At 39.7% G+C, this 16708-nt stretch overlaps 1 protein-coding gene across 4 annotated transcripts in view; it reads left to right on the plus strand.

Annotated features, from left to right (window-relative positions):
* Positions 1 to 16708, plus strand: part of TATDN1 (TatD DNase domain containing 1) — a 42278-nt gene that overhangs the window by 10249 nt on the left and 15321 nt on the right. For 3 of the 4 annotated variants that reach the window (XM_047724160.1, XM_047724159.1, XM_047724158.1), the window contains exons 2-8: positions 843 to 908; positions 3033 to 3082; positions 6196 to 6259; positions 8362 to 8505; positions 8608 to 8650; positions 14635 to 14720; positions 14813 to 14853. In XM_047724160.1, coding sequence (XP_047580116.1) covers positions 869 to 908; positions 3033 to 3082; positions 6196 to 6259; positions 8362 to 8505; positions 8608 to 8650; positions 14635 to 14720; positions 14813 to 14853 — 468 coding nt within the window. In that variant the 5' untranslated portion in view covers positions 843 to 868. Of the gene's footprint in view, positions 1 to 842; positions 909 to 3032; positions 3083 to 6195; positions 6260 to 8361; positions 8506 to 8607; positions 8651 to 14634; positions 14721 to 14812; positions 14854 to 16708 lie in introns of those variants that run through there. The other variant, XM_047724161.1, reaches the window with a different exon arrangement.

Raw genomic sequence — 16708 nt, forward strand, 5'->3', positions numbered from 1 at the left:
GCAACCATGAATTCCTGGAGGGCAGGGACCATGTGTTGGGTCTTAGTCCTTTCCCCTCACTCCTTACGTAGTAACAACACAGACTTGGTCTTCATGGTATTTGGTGAATAATGAAATAATTTATTCTGTTCTCTGAATCTCTACTTACATTAGCCCAGTTCAGGTTCTTCTCATTGTAAATATGAGCTCTTGCCTGTTTCCAGATGAGATATACTGACTCCATTTGCCCCCCTTCAAATCCCACCTTCTCCAAAGATACCAGAATGAGATATCTTACCACCTCTGCTTACAAGCCGTCTATGCTTCTAGTTGCAGCTGAATGTCTGTAACCTAGCTGGGTCTGGACTTCTCAGGGCACTCCCTTCCCTCCATTTCTCTCCGGCAGCCAGAACAGCCAGTAGCTGTCCACAGTCACTGCCGTTTCACATTCAAGATGCATTCATTGCTCCTGCTTCCTCTGTCTGCAGTTTCCCCTCTTCTACTGAGTAACTCTAACTTACCCTATAAGATTCAGTTCAGAGATCCCTTCTTTATGGAAACTTCTGAGCCCTCTACCAGACTAGATTGGGTATTCCTCATCTGTGTCCCACAGTGCCAGTGTCTACTTAAAATTATTTCTTCACGTTCTGTTAATGGGTCTGCCTTCCCAGTTCTGTAGTGAGTTTCTTGAGAGGTAGAATTCTGTCTTACTCATCTTTTTATCCCAGGTGTCTAGCACAGTGACAAGTGGTAGGTACTTAGATTTTGTTTGAGTGAGTGAAAAATTTAGTAACAGGAGCTTTTATTTAACATAGAAGTTTAAAATAGAAGCTCTTAATAATTAATCATTTTGCTTTCCGCAGATATCGGTATCAACTTGACAGATCCCATGTTCAGAGGAATTTATAGAGGAGTTCAGAAGCATCAAGGTAAATGTTTCTTTTATTAAGATGAATAGTTTTTCTATGAAGACAAGTTGTCTGCCTCAAGGAGATCATGAAGCATAATCCACTTTACAAGGGAAATATTAAGAGGATTTATTATGCATCTTAGATGCATATAGTTTTAAACTATAAACAAAGGGAAACATAAATAAGCTGCTTGGGTAAATAGCAACCAGGAGCATTCGTAAAGCACCTGTAATGACAGTGTTACCAAGGCCTCTTTCTCTGAGGAAGTTTATCATTTCAAATAAAGAAATGCATAAAAGCCGAACAACAGTTGATGTCTAATTACTCTTTTAAGCATTGAACATTAGGGTGCATAATTTAAAAAGCAGGTGCAGTTGAACTTGACTGTAGTATCTCGTCTTTTGGAAATGTTTTCAGCTGAGTGACAAAAGTGGTCAGGAGCAGGCGGGCTGCTGCCCAGCTTCCCTGTCTTGTCTTCCCCCTTTCCTCCAAGTCCTGCCAGAGCCCAGATGCCTGTGGTGTGGGTGGGGGTAGACAGTAGTTTCTCAGAGGTTGATGGAAAGCTTAGCCAAAAGCAAAATGGCTTGTATTTCTCATACAAGTTCATTCAAAAAGCGTATTTCGTCAGCTGAGGCAAGGAAGCAGTAAGTGATGGTGACAACATGTTTTTGAAAGGAGAATTTCTCCAATACACTGGTTTATAAATATTGTCTCAAAAATTACTGTACTTGAATGAATACTGTTATGCTGAAAAAAATAAAAAATTAAAAAAAAATTACTGTACTTGTTATTATGTAAACGCAAACATGAAAATTTGATTTTGTGGTCTGGGTGAAGTGGAACTGCACATTACAACAGTGAAGTCAGAGCTGATTTCACTGCTTCTAGGTGACACTAAGTGAAAGCCTCTAAATACTGGGAGTGTCAGGTACCACTTTACAGAAGAAAGTTCAGCGTTAGCTTTCGTAAGCCTTACCTCAAAACTTACCTTTTCTCCTCCATTTAGAAGTTCAGGTAATGTTTTTGCTTTATGTTTATAAGATGAATAAAGATTGAATAAATTATAGTCTGATTTTCATGCCCTTGTAGCACTTAATAGATTTCATGCTCTGTGACTCTGTATGTTTGTGTTTATGAAATAAGTTTTATTGTCATCAGTATCAGTAGGAACCTGGTTTATAATATTTAGCAAAACTAGTTGTCTTAGTATAAGTTCACTAATTTGATAGTTTTTGTCTAAAAAATTTTATAGCTATTCTAGAAATAATTGGATTCTAACTGCATTTACTGTGGTAATTAAATATGAAATTAATTGGATTTTTATGATAGAATTATTTGATTTTTGCCATCCATTTACCTCAGGCCTCTTAAAGCTTGTTGTTACTTAACAAGATATTTGAGGGGAAAAGCAAAAAACTGTCAGAGAAAATAAAAATTATTCTTCCTCAGTGGGAATGGGAATTATAGAAATACAGCATTAACTGCGATTTACAAAGAGGTCTTTGGGAGGCATTACAGATATATTTTGAAAGGCTGTAGTAAAAATAATGATTTTTTTTTTAAAGATTTTATTTATTTATTTGACAGAGATCACAAGTAGGCAGAGAGAGAGGAGGAAGCAGGCTCCCGGCTGAGCAGTGAGCCCGATGTGGGGCTCGATCCCAGGACCCTGGAATCATGACCTGAGCCGAAGGCAGAGCCTTTAACCCACTGAGCCACCCAGGTGCCCCCCAAACTAACGATCTTAATGATCGTTTTATTTTTATATAAAAAAAATACAGTGCCAATAAGTTTCGAACTTAAGGCAAGTGATTTAAATGATAGTGAGCAAATTCACCTTTGGTTTGAATCTCCTGATTTTTGTCACTCTTCTCCCTTTGGTCAACAGAATAAAATATAATTAAATGGATAACTAGGCATCTAGTTTGCCTTATATGGGTTTCTTTTCTTTTTGGGTTATTGCTTTTTTATTATTATTACTATATGTGTACTCAATATTGAGTTTTTTATTATTATTATATGTGTACTCAATATTGATCTGGTAAATATAATTGTTTCTTTGTAATTTTCTTTCAAGAAGGGATAAGTAAGTGAAAATTTTTTTTTACCAGGTTTTCTTAATGTGGGGTTTGCTTTTTACAGATGATTTACAAGATGTAATAGAGAGAGCTGTCCAGATTGGTGTTAAAAAGGTAACTTTTTGTTAAGTTTTTTAAAAAATTAAATTCTGGTTAAGATACTGTAGAATAGAAGAGAAGGAGCTCATGCCACGCTTGACATTTGGGGATATGTATTGTCAACAAGTGATATTAGTAAGTAAATGAAGTAAAACATCAAAACTTAAGTGACACAAGCCTTATGCTTAGTTCTTTATGTGAGCAGAAGTGTGGTAAATGGCAAAGTCTCTTCGATAAAAGTGTTTAAAACCTATTTTAATTATCAGGCTTCTCAAGTTGCACTCTTAATAAATTTTATAACCTAACTTAGCATTTATTAGAACTCAGCGGGTATCAGAAAGACCTGTATCCATCACCAAGTTTAGCTTTTACAGTATGAATATACCTTTTTGAACAACTGAGAAGACACTTTAATTTTTACAGTACTAACTTGATTATCAGGATAATTCTACTTTTTTAAGAGAGTTCTAAGCAAATGAATATTAGCTCTGTGTCAAATTCTCTGAATAGATACTTGTTTTTAATTAGTATTTTATTTTATTTTTTAAAGATTTTATTTATTTATTTGACAGACGGAGATCACAAGTAGGCAGAGAGGCAGGCAGAGAGAGAGGAGGAAGCAGGCTCCCTGCTGAGCAGAGAGCCTGATGTGGGGCTTGATCCCAAGACCCTGGGATCAAGACCTGAGCCGAAGGCAGAGGCTTTAACCCACTGAGCCACCCAGGCGCCCCTTAATTAGTATTTTAAAAAAAATACCAAGCTAGCCCACATATGCACACGTAAGGTTAAGTTCCCCAGTGTGGTGTCAGGAGACTTGGTAGCTGTGGCTTCTAAGTTGAATTACCTCGAGTAAGAGAGGACCCTGCTGGCTCCTGAGTTCCGCGGTCCCAGCTCTGCGCTGTGGTCTCTGTTCACTGTGATAAGAAGGGATAAACGTTCCAATATTCATTTCTCATTATGCATTCATTCCCTGCTTGGTAAATCACTTCATAAAATGCTTTTTTGCAGACTCCGAAATACCAACCTCCTGAATTTTCATGTGTCAGCCATGAGTAGTTTAATCCTAATTTAATCCTAGCATTTGAAACATACACACTGATGTCTCGGATGCGGTTCCTAATTGGAATCTAACTTAGTGTCCTGCAGTTACGTTGTAGTAATGAAAACCACAGTTATGGCTGCACACCCCTGGGTTTCAGCCCCAGCTTCGTTCTTCAGAACTTCGTAACATGGGTGCTTCTCTCTCTAGGCTTCAGTTTTCGCATCTGTAATTCGAGAATGATAATAATGCCTAATTAAGGGAGTTGTTGTGAGAGTTAAATAAAGCTGGAGTACAAAGCACATGGTATTGTACCTGTGTAAATACCCTTTTCTCTATCAGGTTTATGGTGGAAGTCACCATCTTCCTAGTATCATCATTGTGACCTGGGAGGGGAAATTACGTCCTCTAGCCTTGTCCTCATTTTTTCATCTATTTGGGAAAGTTATAGATAAAATAAAAGGTAGACTTGAATAGGAAATATTTTACAGAATTGAAATACTAGATGAGGGCACCTGGTTTTGTATTAAAGAATTAGGTGGTGTTAGTAAACAGTCACGTTCTCTCAATATTTTTTTAATATCTTAACACCGTTTGTTTTACAAGCAGTTGAGCATTTAATAATGGCTGCGCGTTCCCTGAATAGATACCCAGTGCCTATTATATTAGAAACTTAGGTTGCTCTGTGAAAACATCTATTCATCTTTTGCACTTCCTCCTGTTTTCTCTTGAGGCCCGTACCTAGAAGAAATTCTTCATTTTAGCTCAGTGAGGCATTTGAAGGGAGATGCTTAAAAAAATCTACATCAGCGTGCTTAGTTCGTCCCTTCTTTCGAAGGACGGATGCTTCAGCAGCACTGCCTCAGTAGCCGGCACCCACACATTGCTCTTTGTATCATTCTCCTTTTAATACCGTCATTCTCACACCTGGGGGACCCGGAGGGCTATGTCTTTAGAAGCCTGCTTTCTGCCAGGAGCCATACAGTTCCTTACAGAGAATTCAATATGTGTTAATTCAGCGATGGTCAAACTTTTGGTCTCAAAACCCATTCACGTTCTTTAATATTCCTGAAGACCCAAAGAGCTTTTCTCTTTGTGGGTTTTATTTGTTAATATTAAAAATTAGAACTAAGAAGAATATAAAATATCTATTAACAGGGGCGCCTGGGTGGCTCAGTGGGTTAAAGCCTCTGCCTTTGGCTCAGGTCATGGTCCCAGGGTCCTGGAATCAAGCCCCACATGGGGCTCTCTGCTCAGCAGGGAGCCTGCTTCCTCCTCTCTCTCTCTGCCTGCCTCTCTGCCTACTTGTAATCTCTGTCAAATAAATAAATAAAATCTTAAAATATATATATGTATATATATGTATCTACTAACAGTAAACCATTATATAACTAGCATATTTTTATGAAAAATAAGTATTTTCCAGACCAAAAAATTGTAGTGACGTGAGTGGAATTGTTTTGTCTTTTTTTTTTTTTTTAAACATGTCTTGAATGTCTGGCTCTTAATAGAAGACTCCAGAACTTGGGTATCTGTTTTTGCAGTCAGTCTGTTGTGCTGTTACCCATCATGAAGCCTCTGGAATATCTCCTTGCACCCTTGGGGCCGAGTGAGAGTGAAAAAGGCAAATAGCATCTTAGAATTATTATGAAAATAGTTTTGCCCTCCCATTCACCAGGGGGTTCTGGGACCACGCTTGGAGAACTGTTGAATTAATAAACACTACTGAATCTTCAATTTAGATGAACAGAATTCTAAATTCAGAAGTCTTTAGTTATTCAGTCTTTCATAATGTGATCTCTGTCCTTAAGGAGCTCTTGATCTAACAGGAAAAACAGACATGTGAATCCATTTTAGTGGGTAGTAGTGATAAATTCTGTGTTGTATTTATGCTTGTGTGTGTGAAGAGGGATGGTCGGGGACCACTCGAAATAGGAGATGACCTTTCAGCCACATTTTAAAGGAAGGATAAGTGTGTGATAGTCAAAGAGAGAGGAGCATTCTGGAAAAAGGCAGCAAGAAGGCATGTTTGGGAAACTGTTGTTGATGCCCTGTTCAAGTAGGCTTATTTTCTTTCTTTCTTTTTCAGTTCATGATTACAGGTGGAGATCTGCAGGACAGTAAAGAGGCACTGCATTTGGCACAAACAAATGGTATCTTCATACTCCTTTTACCCCAGCCCCCTACCCACCCGAAATACGAGCTGAGTTATTTTGAAGAAATCTTTCTAAAAACTGCCTCAGGTGCAATACAATGGATTGTGACTGTGGAAATAACAGGAAAACAGACTGATTGCAATGAGACATGATTAAAATGAAGGAATTCTGAGTGCCCACCGGTGTATCAGATGTTTGCTTAAACCCTCTCTCTCACATACTTAACCATTATTTTAATTATTTTTTTTTTTAGGTTAATGAGAGTTAAGTTCACTGGGTATACAGTTAGCCTCACATATTCCTGATGTAAGATTTTTCTATGTTGTAATGTGCTTAAGTTGCTTTTTATTTAAACTTTGTGAAGGATCATTTATTAAATATTTATCATGCAGACCATTGTTTTAAGACCCCAGGAATGCAAGTAATAATATATAATCTCTCTGCTCACTTTATGTTCATGCATTTTGCAATTATTTAAAATCTGTGAAGTTTTAGAATTGGTTCCTAAGGAAATCCTAGTTACAGAAAACCTCTCCTTATCTGGTATTCATTTTACCTAACTTATTTTGGTTTTGGGTTTTGGCATGCATGCTTCTTGTGCTAGACATTGAAGAATTAGGCATTCCATGTTATTTTTCAAAATACTGATTTACTTACTAAAAGTTAATTTTTTTTAAAGATTTTATTTATTTATTTGACATAGAGAGATCACAAGCAGGCAGAGAGGCAGGCAGAAAGACAGGAGGAAGCAGGCTCCCTGCTGAGCAGAGAGCCCGATGCGGGACTCGATCCCAGGACTCTGAGATCATGACCTGAGCCGAAGGCAGCGGCTTAACCCACTGAGCCACCCAGGCGCCCCTAAAAGTTAATTTTTATGGAAATCTTTCTAAAATGCATACTTCTCTTCAGGATCCACTAACACTTTTTTTTAGTGATTAAGGTAAAAGTAGTCACCTTCCCAGATGCCTCTGGGGATATAAGAATCTTGTCTTCCATACTTTTTATTCTTGAAGAGATACACTTTTAAACGTTCTTGAAGCTCCCTTGTCAGCTTCTTCACTCCTCTTCCCATACCTGTGTCCCCACTGCTTTAAAACTAATGCCTCCTTTTATATGTAAACATCTGCAGGAGAGGCTGAAGAAGGCTCCCCGCCTCTCCCTGGCTTCAGGGCCAAGCCACTCAGAAGCCCTTTTTGACTTCATACTTGTGTTCCATGCAGTCACAGCTAGCATGATCTCCAAATAAGTGAGCTTTATTTTTTATTGGAAAAACAAATCCCGGGGCGTCTGGGTGGCTCCATCAGTTATACATCTGTCTTTGGCTCAGGTCATGATCCGAGGGTCCTGGGATCAAGCCCTGGTGTTGGGCTTCCTGCTCAGTGGACAGAGAGCTTCTCCCTCTTCCTCTGCCCCTCCCCCCATGCCCGCTCTTAAGAAAATAAAAAGAAAAAAACAGATTCCCTTTCCATCTCTTTAAGTCACCCTTTTTGTTTGTTTTATTTATGTATTTGACAGAGACAGAGACAGCAAGAGAGGGAATATAAGCAGGGGGAGTGGCGAGAAGAGGGAGAAGCAGGCTTCCCCGCTGAGCAGGGAGCCCCATGCAGGGCTTGGGCTCCATCCCAGGACCCTGGGATCATGACCTGAGCCGAAGGCAGCCACTTAAAGACTGAGCCACCCAGGTTCCTCTAAGTCACCCTTTTTAAGGGGAAGAAATATATTTTGTTATGTTAAATACATGAAACAAGACAGTGATGTGAATAGTGAATATAAAAGATATAATTAGGTTGTGACATTTCATTCTCCAAGAAATTGTTTTATTTTCCATTCTGCAGGACTCAGTAAATACCAAACTTTGGAAAGTTGAATTAATTCTTTTTACCAATATATTAAAGGCAATTTTCATATTCATGTCCTGCTTTGTTAAGCTATTCCAAAAATTATCATATGATTAACCATATGCAGGTCTTGTAGTTAAAATAGTTTATGGCTATTATTAAAAATTAACCAGTTGAAATTATTTGTTCTATCATTTTTGCATATTAAGTATAATATGAAAAATATTTTGAAAATAATCCTAAGACATTATTTTGTGCTAGATATGTTTTTCAGTACAGTTGGATGTCACCCTACAAGATGTGATGAATTTGAAAAGAATGACTCTGATCTTTACTTAACGGAGTTGTTAAATCTTGCTGAAAACAATAAGGGGAAAGTTGTAGCAATCGGGGAGTGTGGACTGGGTAAGTGCCAACCCAGCCCTGTTAGAGTGACTTTGAAAGTGATTTGTTATGTACAAGTTAATGAGCTGTTATTTATTTATTTGTTTATTTTGTCTTTTAAAGATTTCGACCGACTGCAGTTCTGTCCCAAAGATACTCAGCTCAAGTAAGGAAATTTTTTGACTTTAGTAATTATCGTAAAATCAGAAGAGTGATTTTTTAAAAAATAGGTTTTATTTGTTCAGAATGTAGTTGGATTAAGCATCAGGATTAAGCATTTTCCCTTTGTATATCAAAAATGAAGTGAAAAAAATTCCATGCATACTTGCATGGAATTCATAAGGGATGGAAGCATCTAGTTCCTAACTGATTAACCATCTAACTTAATTTTAATGGTAGAAGTTAGGGATGAGTTTTACATGATGGAGATTTTTGTTGTTCTTTTTCTCATGCTTGTATTCATGCAGGAACCATTCCAATGGAATGATTTAAGAGCAGTAATTTAAAGGATTTCAGAGCAAGGGGTAGTAGAAGGAGATTACAGAATCAATCACCAAAGTAGGAAAAACCTACTCTTGCTGGGCTCTGGATATTGTCAGCTTAGAACATGAGGGTCTTTTCACAGGAGCCATGTGGAGAGTGGGAGCTTCTCAGAAAACTCCAGTTTCCAACCTTTGTAGACTTCCTACAACCCACGGCCTATACGTTTTAGTTGGAGCTCCTGTCAGCACACCGGGGTAGTGTGATAGGCCAAAAAGAAAAATTAGCTCATAGACTTAATTTAAGTCTATTAATGAGCATTTTGTTGCATTTCAGAAACAATGTATTTGTTATCTAGGTGATAGAACATTAGACTAAATCCTTTCAGAGCTGTTCAGTGATGTATGATGCTGTGGTTTTCCGGGACAGTCACCTGATGACCAGGAGGATTATTAAATCCTAAACCTCTCTTGACTATCGTTTTTATAGGTCACTCACTTACCTTAAAAGTTCACATACTCACATTTAAATTGAAAAATAGTTGGCTGCTTGAGTTTGGTAGGTGAAGCCCACAGATCTTAATTCCTCCACCTTAAAGAGTCTGTGTTTGGCCAAGATGAATGTCGTGAGGCAGACAGATGGCGTGGGGTGTGACAGTGGTCCTGTGGCCGTAGGACTTTGAGCCACATGCATTCAGACTGATTCTAAAATGCAACCTACATACTTGAAACTCAATTTTTTTGTCTTAATGAAAACATTGATAGTTCTGTCTCACTGCTCTGAGGATACTCCCACCATTACCTTAAGATCAGAACTTAAAACAGTACGTATAGCAGGATGTAGTTTATGCTGGAACACAGATGCCAGGTGCCGGGGTAGTAATCTGTACTAAGAGTTTAAACTCAGTACTCGTTCAGTACACGATTACCAAGTGCCTCCTCAGTGTAATACAAAGAATAGGCTTGGTTCTGATGCCTTTATAGATAAGAGAGGACATAAGTAATTAAAATGGGTTGGAAAATGCTAGCACAAGGTGTAGGAGAGCAGGGGGAAGGACTTTCTGGGGGAGTCAGGGAAGGCTTTGCTAATAAGGTGAGGCGATGTGAGCTAGACGTCTTCCAGAGGAGATAAAGCTAAGGACAAACTAAAATATGGTTTAAAAGATTTTAAAAAGATGGGCAGTTCATTTTGAGATTTTAAATTCTAAAACATCAAATGATTTAGTAAAAAACCATAGCAGTAGGAATCCCATTTGGTTTGTTGTTAAGAAAACAAATATCCCTCCCCACGCTGCTCCCACCTCCCCACGCCCTGTCCTCTGCCGACGCTCCCTCCCTGCACACACAGTGCTCTGTACTTGTTTCAGCATTTCTCACATTGTCCCGGAATACATTCCTGTCCCCACTTCCTGTCCCACAACAGACTAGTGTCTGAGTTCTCTGGGGGCATATACCCAGCCTCACTCGTGCTGTCACGCCCATAGCACTGTGCACAGTACTCTCAGTGCCTGGCGGGTACTCCATAAATGTTCACTGAGTTTTTCATAAGGAGAAAGGGTCTTTTTGATTCCTGGAGAGCAGCGTAGAGTAAAAAGCCTATAACTTGCCTTTTACTATTGGATCTTTTCTTGGAAGAATTTCGATTTTGAGCTGTTCTTTATACCATCTGAGACAACCAGAGTATGATTTGGTGTTCTTGTTGTTGTTGTTTTAAGTAAAAATGCAGTCAGGAAAAAGATGTATGAGAAGAGGAAAAATAGAAAATGGTGTGATGGATTAGTAGGCAAGACAGAACTGATGTGCAGTAGACACAATGGCCAAAGAATACCGAGGCCTGCTGGTAAGTGAGGCGGATTGTAACTGTGCGGAGTAGTTCTCAGAGAATCGACAGCTTTGTGTTTGAACCCTAATTGCCATTTGGTGGCTGTGTGTCTGTTTGTAAATCTCAGTTTCCTCATCACTGAAATGGGGATAATACTGCCTACCTGTCTCAACATCTGGTATGTAAAGCGCATCATAGTAACAGACTTGGCGCAGTTAGTGCTCCAGAAATTGCGACTGTGGTGGTAATCTCAGAAGTATTTTCATCCTAAAGAAAATACAGACTATCTTTTTCTTTGGGGTTTTTGAAAAGCATTTTTTAAAGAGCAAAAAACCCAAAAGGCATGAAAATAAGGAATAAGCCGGACTTTGCTGTGGAAGGGTTACCCTTGAAGCCTGTTCTGTCTATTCAGTGTCTACCCCGTGCTCCATCCCCTTTTGCTGCAAGTTTAGAGCTCAGTTCACTTGAGTGGGAAGAATTTGCTGTGGGATTTTTCCAGGGCTTTAAAATGTTAATACTGTGCAGGTCTGTTTTGGAAAAAGAAATCCAACATCAGACAAGATTTCAAAAGAACCGTTTGGGGATTTAGGGAACCCCAGCGATGAGAGAGTGAGGCTGTCCTTGCCATGGGCCAGTCCAGAGGCTCTGGGCTTTTGGGAGTTGCCTCAGTCTTAATTACTAACAGCTATTCGCAAGCTGACCTTTTCAAGCCCTTGTCCTCCGCTATTGTTGACCCTCAAATGTAAGAAGCAGTTATACAGGCAAAAGCAAATTACAGCTTCACTAAAATGAGCAAATCTAACTCAAGTAAGCAGCACTTTTCATTTATGAACTAAGGAAAAAAAACAGTAAAAGAAGCAGAGAAATCTCTTGATAAGGGCCAGTTTCTGCTGCTTGTAACTTATGCTATTTCTCGTTAGGATGGTGGGTTTTTTTCTTTAAAGACAACAGGTACTTCATGTCAAGCCCTGGTTATCCTCAGTCTGTGTCGTTAGGAATAGTTGGCCTCCTTCAGACACCTAGCTAGCTTGAGTATATGGACCTTTCTTTTCTCATATGCAGAATAATGGAGGCACGTTGCTTGAACATCTGTTATTTTCATAATTTGTACTTTTGCCTGCTGTGATGGGCAGGCTTATTCCCAAGGGGATCATTAGATTTTGTAAATCTGTGGCTCAGTTGTGTGGCTTTGTACATAGAATTGTTTGTGAAAGAAACGATCCACGTAGATGGGGAGCGTGAAGCGGAGAGTGTGCAGTGTGTAGCCAGAAGCCAGATCCACGGTAAAGTTTACGTAATGACTGGAGCACACTTCGTTGCTGACATTTCAGTTACTGTAGAGATTATGGAAATAGTGACTTTTCTTTAAAGATTTCATTTCTGTTTCCTGCCCTGTGAAATTTCAGCACTTTGTTAACTAAAATTATTTTTGCTTACTGTAGCCCAGCAGAACCTGAAAAGGTGATTTAAAAGCCTAAACACTGGGTAATAAAGACAAAAAACCCCACCAAAATTATGAAAACTCCTTAAGAAGTGCACTTATGTGTCTAATTTGAAAATTTAGCATTTCAAGAGGACAAAGGGGTACTCCAGGTAAATGGTTGTCTTGTATTTCAAGGGGATAAGATAGAAGAATATATAGCAAAAGAGATTTAAACTAAACACCAAGAAATTATTCCCTAAAATTAAGGTGCCTAGTAGAGGTAAACGCCTGTAGGAAAATAAGACCCTTACTCTCTGTAACTCCTGGTTTCATTTGAGCTGCATGACCATGAGTGAGAATGAGTTAGCCCCGCGCTGAGTGAGAATGCCGGGAACACGCACCATGTTACATCTGGCTATTCTCATTATGCTGTGGAACCAGAAGAAGCTTCTTGGAAATGTCACAACTTTTAGTCATTTTGGCTGAGACCTGGAATTCGAGCACTCAGTTTCTGGGTCCAAGTTTGTTACAGTGTGTTGTGATTTTGGATGAGGTCGTACATCCTCTGGCACCAGCTCTTGTCCTGTTCAAGGGTTATTTTGTGGATCAGATGAGATAATGGTATGTGGCACTTGAAAAACCTTTTTATAAAGTACTCTCTAAATATTCCCAAATGTCATTTTATTTATTTATTTTTTAAGATTTTGGGGCACCTGGGTGGCTCAGCGGTTAAGCCTCTGCCTTCGGCTCAGGTCATGATCTCAGGGTCCTGGGATCGAGTCCCACATCGGGCTCTCTGCTCTGTGGGGAGCCTGCTTCCTCCTCTCTCTCTCTCTCTCTCTCTCTGCTTGCCTCTCTGTCCACTTGTGATCTCTCTCTGTCAAATAAATAAAATCTTTAAAAAAAAAAAAAAGATTTTATGTATTTAGGGGCATCTGGGTGGCTCAGTGGGTTAAGCCTCTGCCTTCGGCTCGGGTCATGATCTCGGGGTCCTGGGATCGAGTCCCGTGTCAGGCTCTCTGCTTGGCGGGGAGCCTGCTTCCTCCTCTCTCTCTGCCTGCCTCTCTGTCTACTTGTGATCTCTCTTTGTCAAATAAATACATAAAATCTTTAAAAAAAAAAAAAAAGATTTTATGTATTTATTTGACAGAGAACACAGCAGGGGGAGCGGCAGGCAGAGGAGAGGGAGAAGCGGGCTTTCCACTGAGTGGGGAGCCCGATGCGGAGTCAATCCCACAACCTTGGGATCATGACCTGAGCTGAAGGCAGACGTTTAACCGACTGAGCCGCCCAGGTGCCCCACGGCTGCTATTTTATCGTGTAGTTTTTATATCTTTGAAAAAATAGAATGTTTCAGTTTTTGTGCTATTTATATTTGTCTACTAAATCCCTGCATCTAGTGGTAGTAATTCCTTGTATAACAGAACACGGAAAACACTGAATATAAAGTTGTGCCGGCTCCTGGCTGCAGCGAATTGACCTCCATTGATGGTGCTCAGCCAGCTCTCAGCGCAAGAGGCTGCTGGTGTGTTCTTCCCTTCCAACGCATGCCGCAGGGAAGGGATCCCACGGGTGATGGCAGAGTATCTGCTTCATTTGCTGGGTTTGGTGGGAAAAGCTATTTAAAAGTAATCATTTGCGGGGCGCCTGGGTGGCTCAGTGGGTTAAGCCGCTGCCTTCAGCTCAGGTCATGATCCCAGAGTCCTGGGATCGAGTCCCGCATCGGGCTCACTGCTCAGCAGGAAGCCTGCTTCCCTTCCTCTCTCTCTGCCTGCCTCTCTGCCTACTTGTGATCTCTCTCTGTCAAATAAATAAATAAAATCTTAAAAAAAAAAAAAAAAAGAATAGTGGTTAAAAAAAAAAAAAAAAGAAAAGTAATCATTTGAGGGGCACCTGGGTGGCTCATTTGGTTAAGTGTCTTCCTCCAGGTCAGGTCATGATCCTAGTTTTCTGGGACTGAGCCCTGTATCAGCCTCCTTGCTCCTCCTTCTCCCTCTCCTGCTACCTGTCCCATCCCCTACTCGTGCTCTCTCTGGCTGTCTCTCTCTCTCTCTCAAATAAATGTGTAAAAAAAAAAAAATAAGTAATTATTTGAGGAACAGCTCCCATCACTGGAAACATAAACATTATAGCTATTTCTAGTGATCAGTAGTAAAGTGCTACCTAATTTACCCAGTAGTTATAATGGAAAGCTAACCAACATTTTTGAAAATAATTTTGTAATCCCAGAAAATGATGTGTCCTTTTCAGGAAGTTATGTGTTATAAAAGCCTTTGACTAAGCCAGATGTGTTTTAAATGTCTGAGTTCACTACTTCTGTCCTGTAATCTCAAGATAATAAAAGTCCTTTAACTTAAAAATATTTAACAATTATTTTTTTCACACTAAAATAGAATTAACAAGGATTTTTTTTTGGCATCATACAGATACTTTGAAAAGCAGTTTGAACTGGCAGAACAAACAAAATTACCAATGTTTCTTCACTGTCGGAACTCACATGCTGAATTTTTGGGTGAGTTAAACCTAAAATCTCATTTAGAATTTAAGAATTTTGCAGAAATCAAGCAAGGTATTAGCCAACAGTTGTTTGTTTTTAATTCACAGACATAATGAAGAGACACAGAGACCGGTGTGTGGGGGGAGTGGTAAGTAGAAGAGTTGCCCAGAAGCTTCCTTGTTCCTCGGGTTGCGAAGTAATTCAGGGATCAGCAGTCAGTGTTCCTCCCCCTCTTACTGAAGGACGCATGTTTACCTCAGAATCTGTGGGCCAGATGCGATACATAAGTCACACGGATTTAATTACATTTATTTTGTTCAAAGTACAAGAATGATAGAGTTTGGTTCACAAGAAAACCCCGTGAATGAACTCGTGTTTCAGGAGCGTGGGTGATGGTCTTTTTCTCTGCCTCTTCCATCAGCCGTTCTTCAGTGGTTTTCACTTGAAATTCTGAGCAGGGTATACACTGATTTAATATTTTAATTCTCACTTCAGGTTTGCCTTCTTAATTTCTTGTCCGCTCTACTCATTTGCTGTTAACCACTCTGATCCAAGACCCCTCCTTTCTGTAATGTGCTTCTACTTTAAACATTTCTGTGTGGTCATTTCAGTCAGTTCCTATAAATGTTATCTGCCCTAGCTCAGGCATCCAAAGCAGTGTTTTTTAAGTCTTTTTTGGATTATGGGTTCTTTTGAAAATCTGCCTCAGAAAAACTCTCTGATGCACACATTTTCACCTCTAATTTTAAGAGCAATTCACTAGTCTCTAGCAGAAAAGCTATTACCCAGCTCTGTAAAATCAGTCCTACTAAGTCCAAGTAAGGAAAGAGGAAATGGCACTTAGACTTACTGTACCTACTCCCTGTGGGTATCGTACTGTATGCCCGCACTGTGCTGCTGAGTGTCCTCTGTATTCTCCCAGGTTTGTAGCCCTGCTTCGTGTCTCACGGACTGCTAGCGATCATGTTTTCTGCACTGCTGTGCACTTTTGTATCTGTAGTTTACTGACCCTGCAGTTTATCCTTTGGGAACTGAGAGAGGCTTAGAGGCTCTCATTAATGCCCTTGGGATTAATGGTTCTACCTCTTAGCCCATTTTTTTTTATTTCTAAAGAATTTACTTAACAGCAGCAAATCCAACCTAAATGTTTGACTTTTTTCAAAAAAAGATATTGCCTGGCTGGCTCAGTGGGTAGAATGTGTGACTCTTGATCTTGGGGTTGTAAGTTCAAGTCCCACACTGGGTGTAGGAATTACTTGGGAAAAAAAAATATCACCGAATAAAGTATAACTAATTTTCTGAAATGGTTTATGAAGAGTCTTATTTAAAATTATTTTGAGGTTAATGGAGGATATATTTTCTAGTCAGCTGCATATGCTGAGGGGAAGAACAAACTCTTCTGGGCAGCTGTATAACATGGTTCTGTTTTTGAGAAGCCTGTTTTTCGTAATGGATTTGGGACTCTGGTTGCTGTATGAACACATTAATGACATCACTTGTTAGGTGTGTGTGTTTATTTTTATAAAAAGATTTATTATTTATTTGAAAGAGCATGCACATATCAGCGGGGGAAGGGCAGAGGGAGGGAGAGAATCCCGAGCAGACTCTGCACTGAGCCCCAAATGGGGCTTGCCCCCATGACCCATGAGATCACGACCTGAATTGGAACCAAGAGTTGGCTGCTTAACTAACTGAACTACCCAGGTGCCCTCACTTGTAGGTGTATTTAAAGAAGTAATGTTTTTTGTTTGTTTTTTAAAGATTTTATTTATTTGACACAGAGAGATCACAAGCAGGCAGAGAGACAGGCAGAGAGGGGGAAGCAGGCTTCCTGCTGAGCAGAGAGCCCGATGTGGAGCTCGATCTCAGGACCCTGAGATCATGACCTGAGCCGAAGGCAGAGCCTTTAACCCACTGAGCCACCCAGGCACCCCTAAAGAAGTTAAGTGTGGTTTTGATTACACAGATATGTTCAAAGTGTGAAAAACTATGCTTTAATCCCT

Source organism: Lutra lutra, chromosome 4 (genome assembly GCF_902655055.1).
Source record: "Lutra lutra chromosome 4, mLutLut1.2, whole genome shotgun sequence".
Taxonomy (NCBI): Eukaryota; Metazoa; Chordata; class Mammalia; order Carnivora; family Mustelidae; genus Lutra; species Lutra lutra.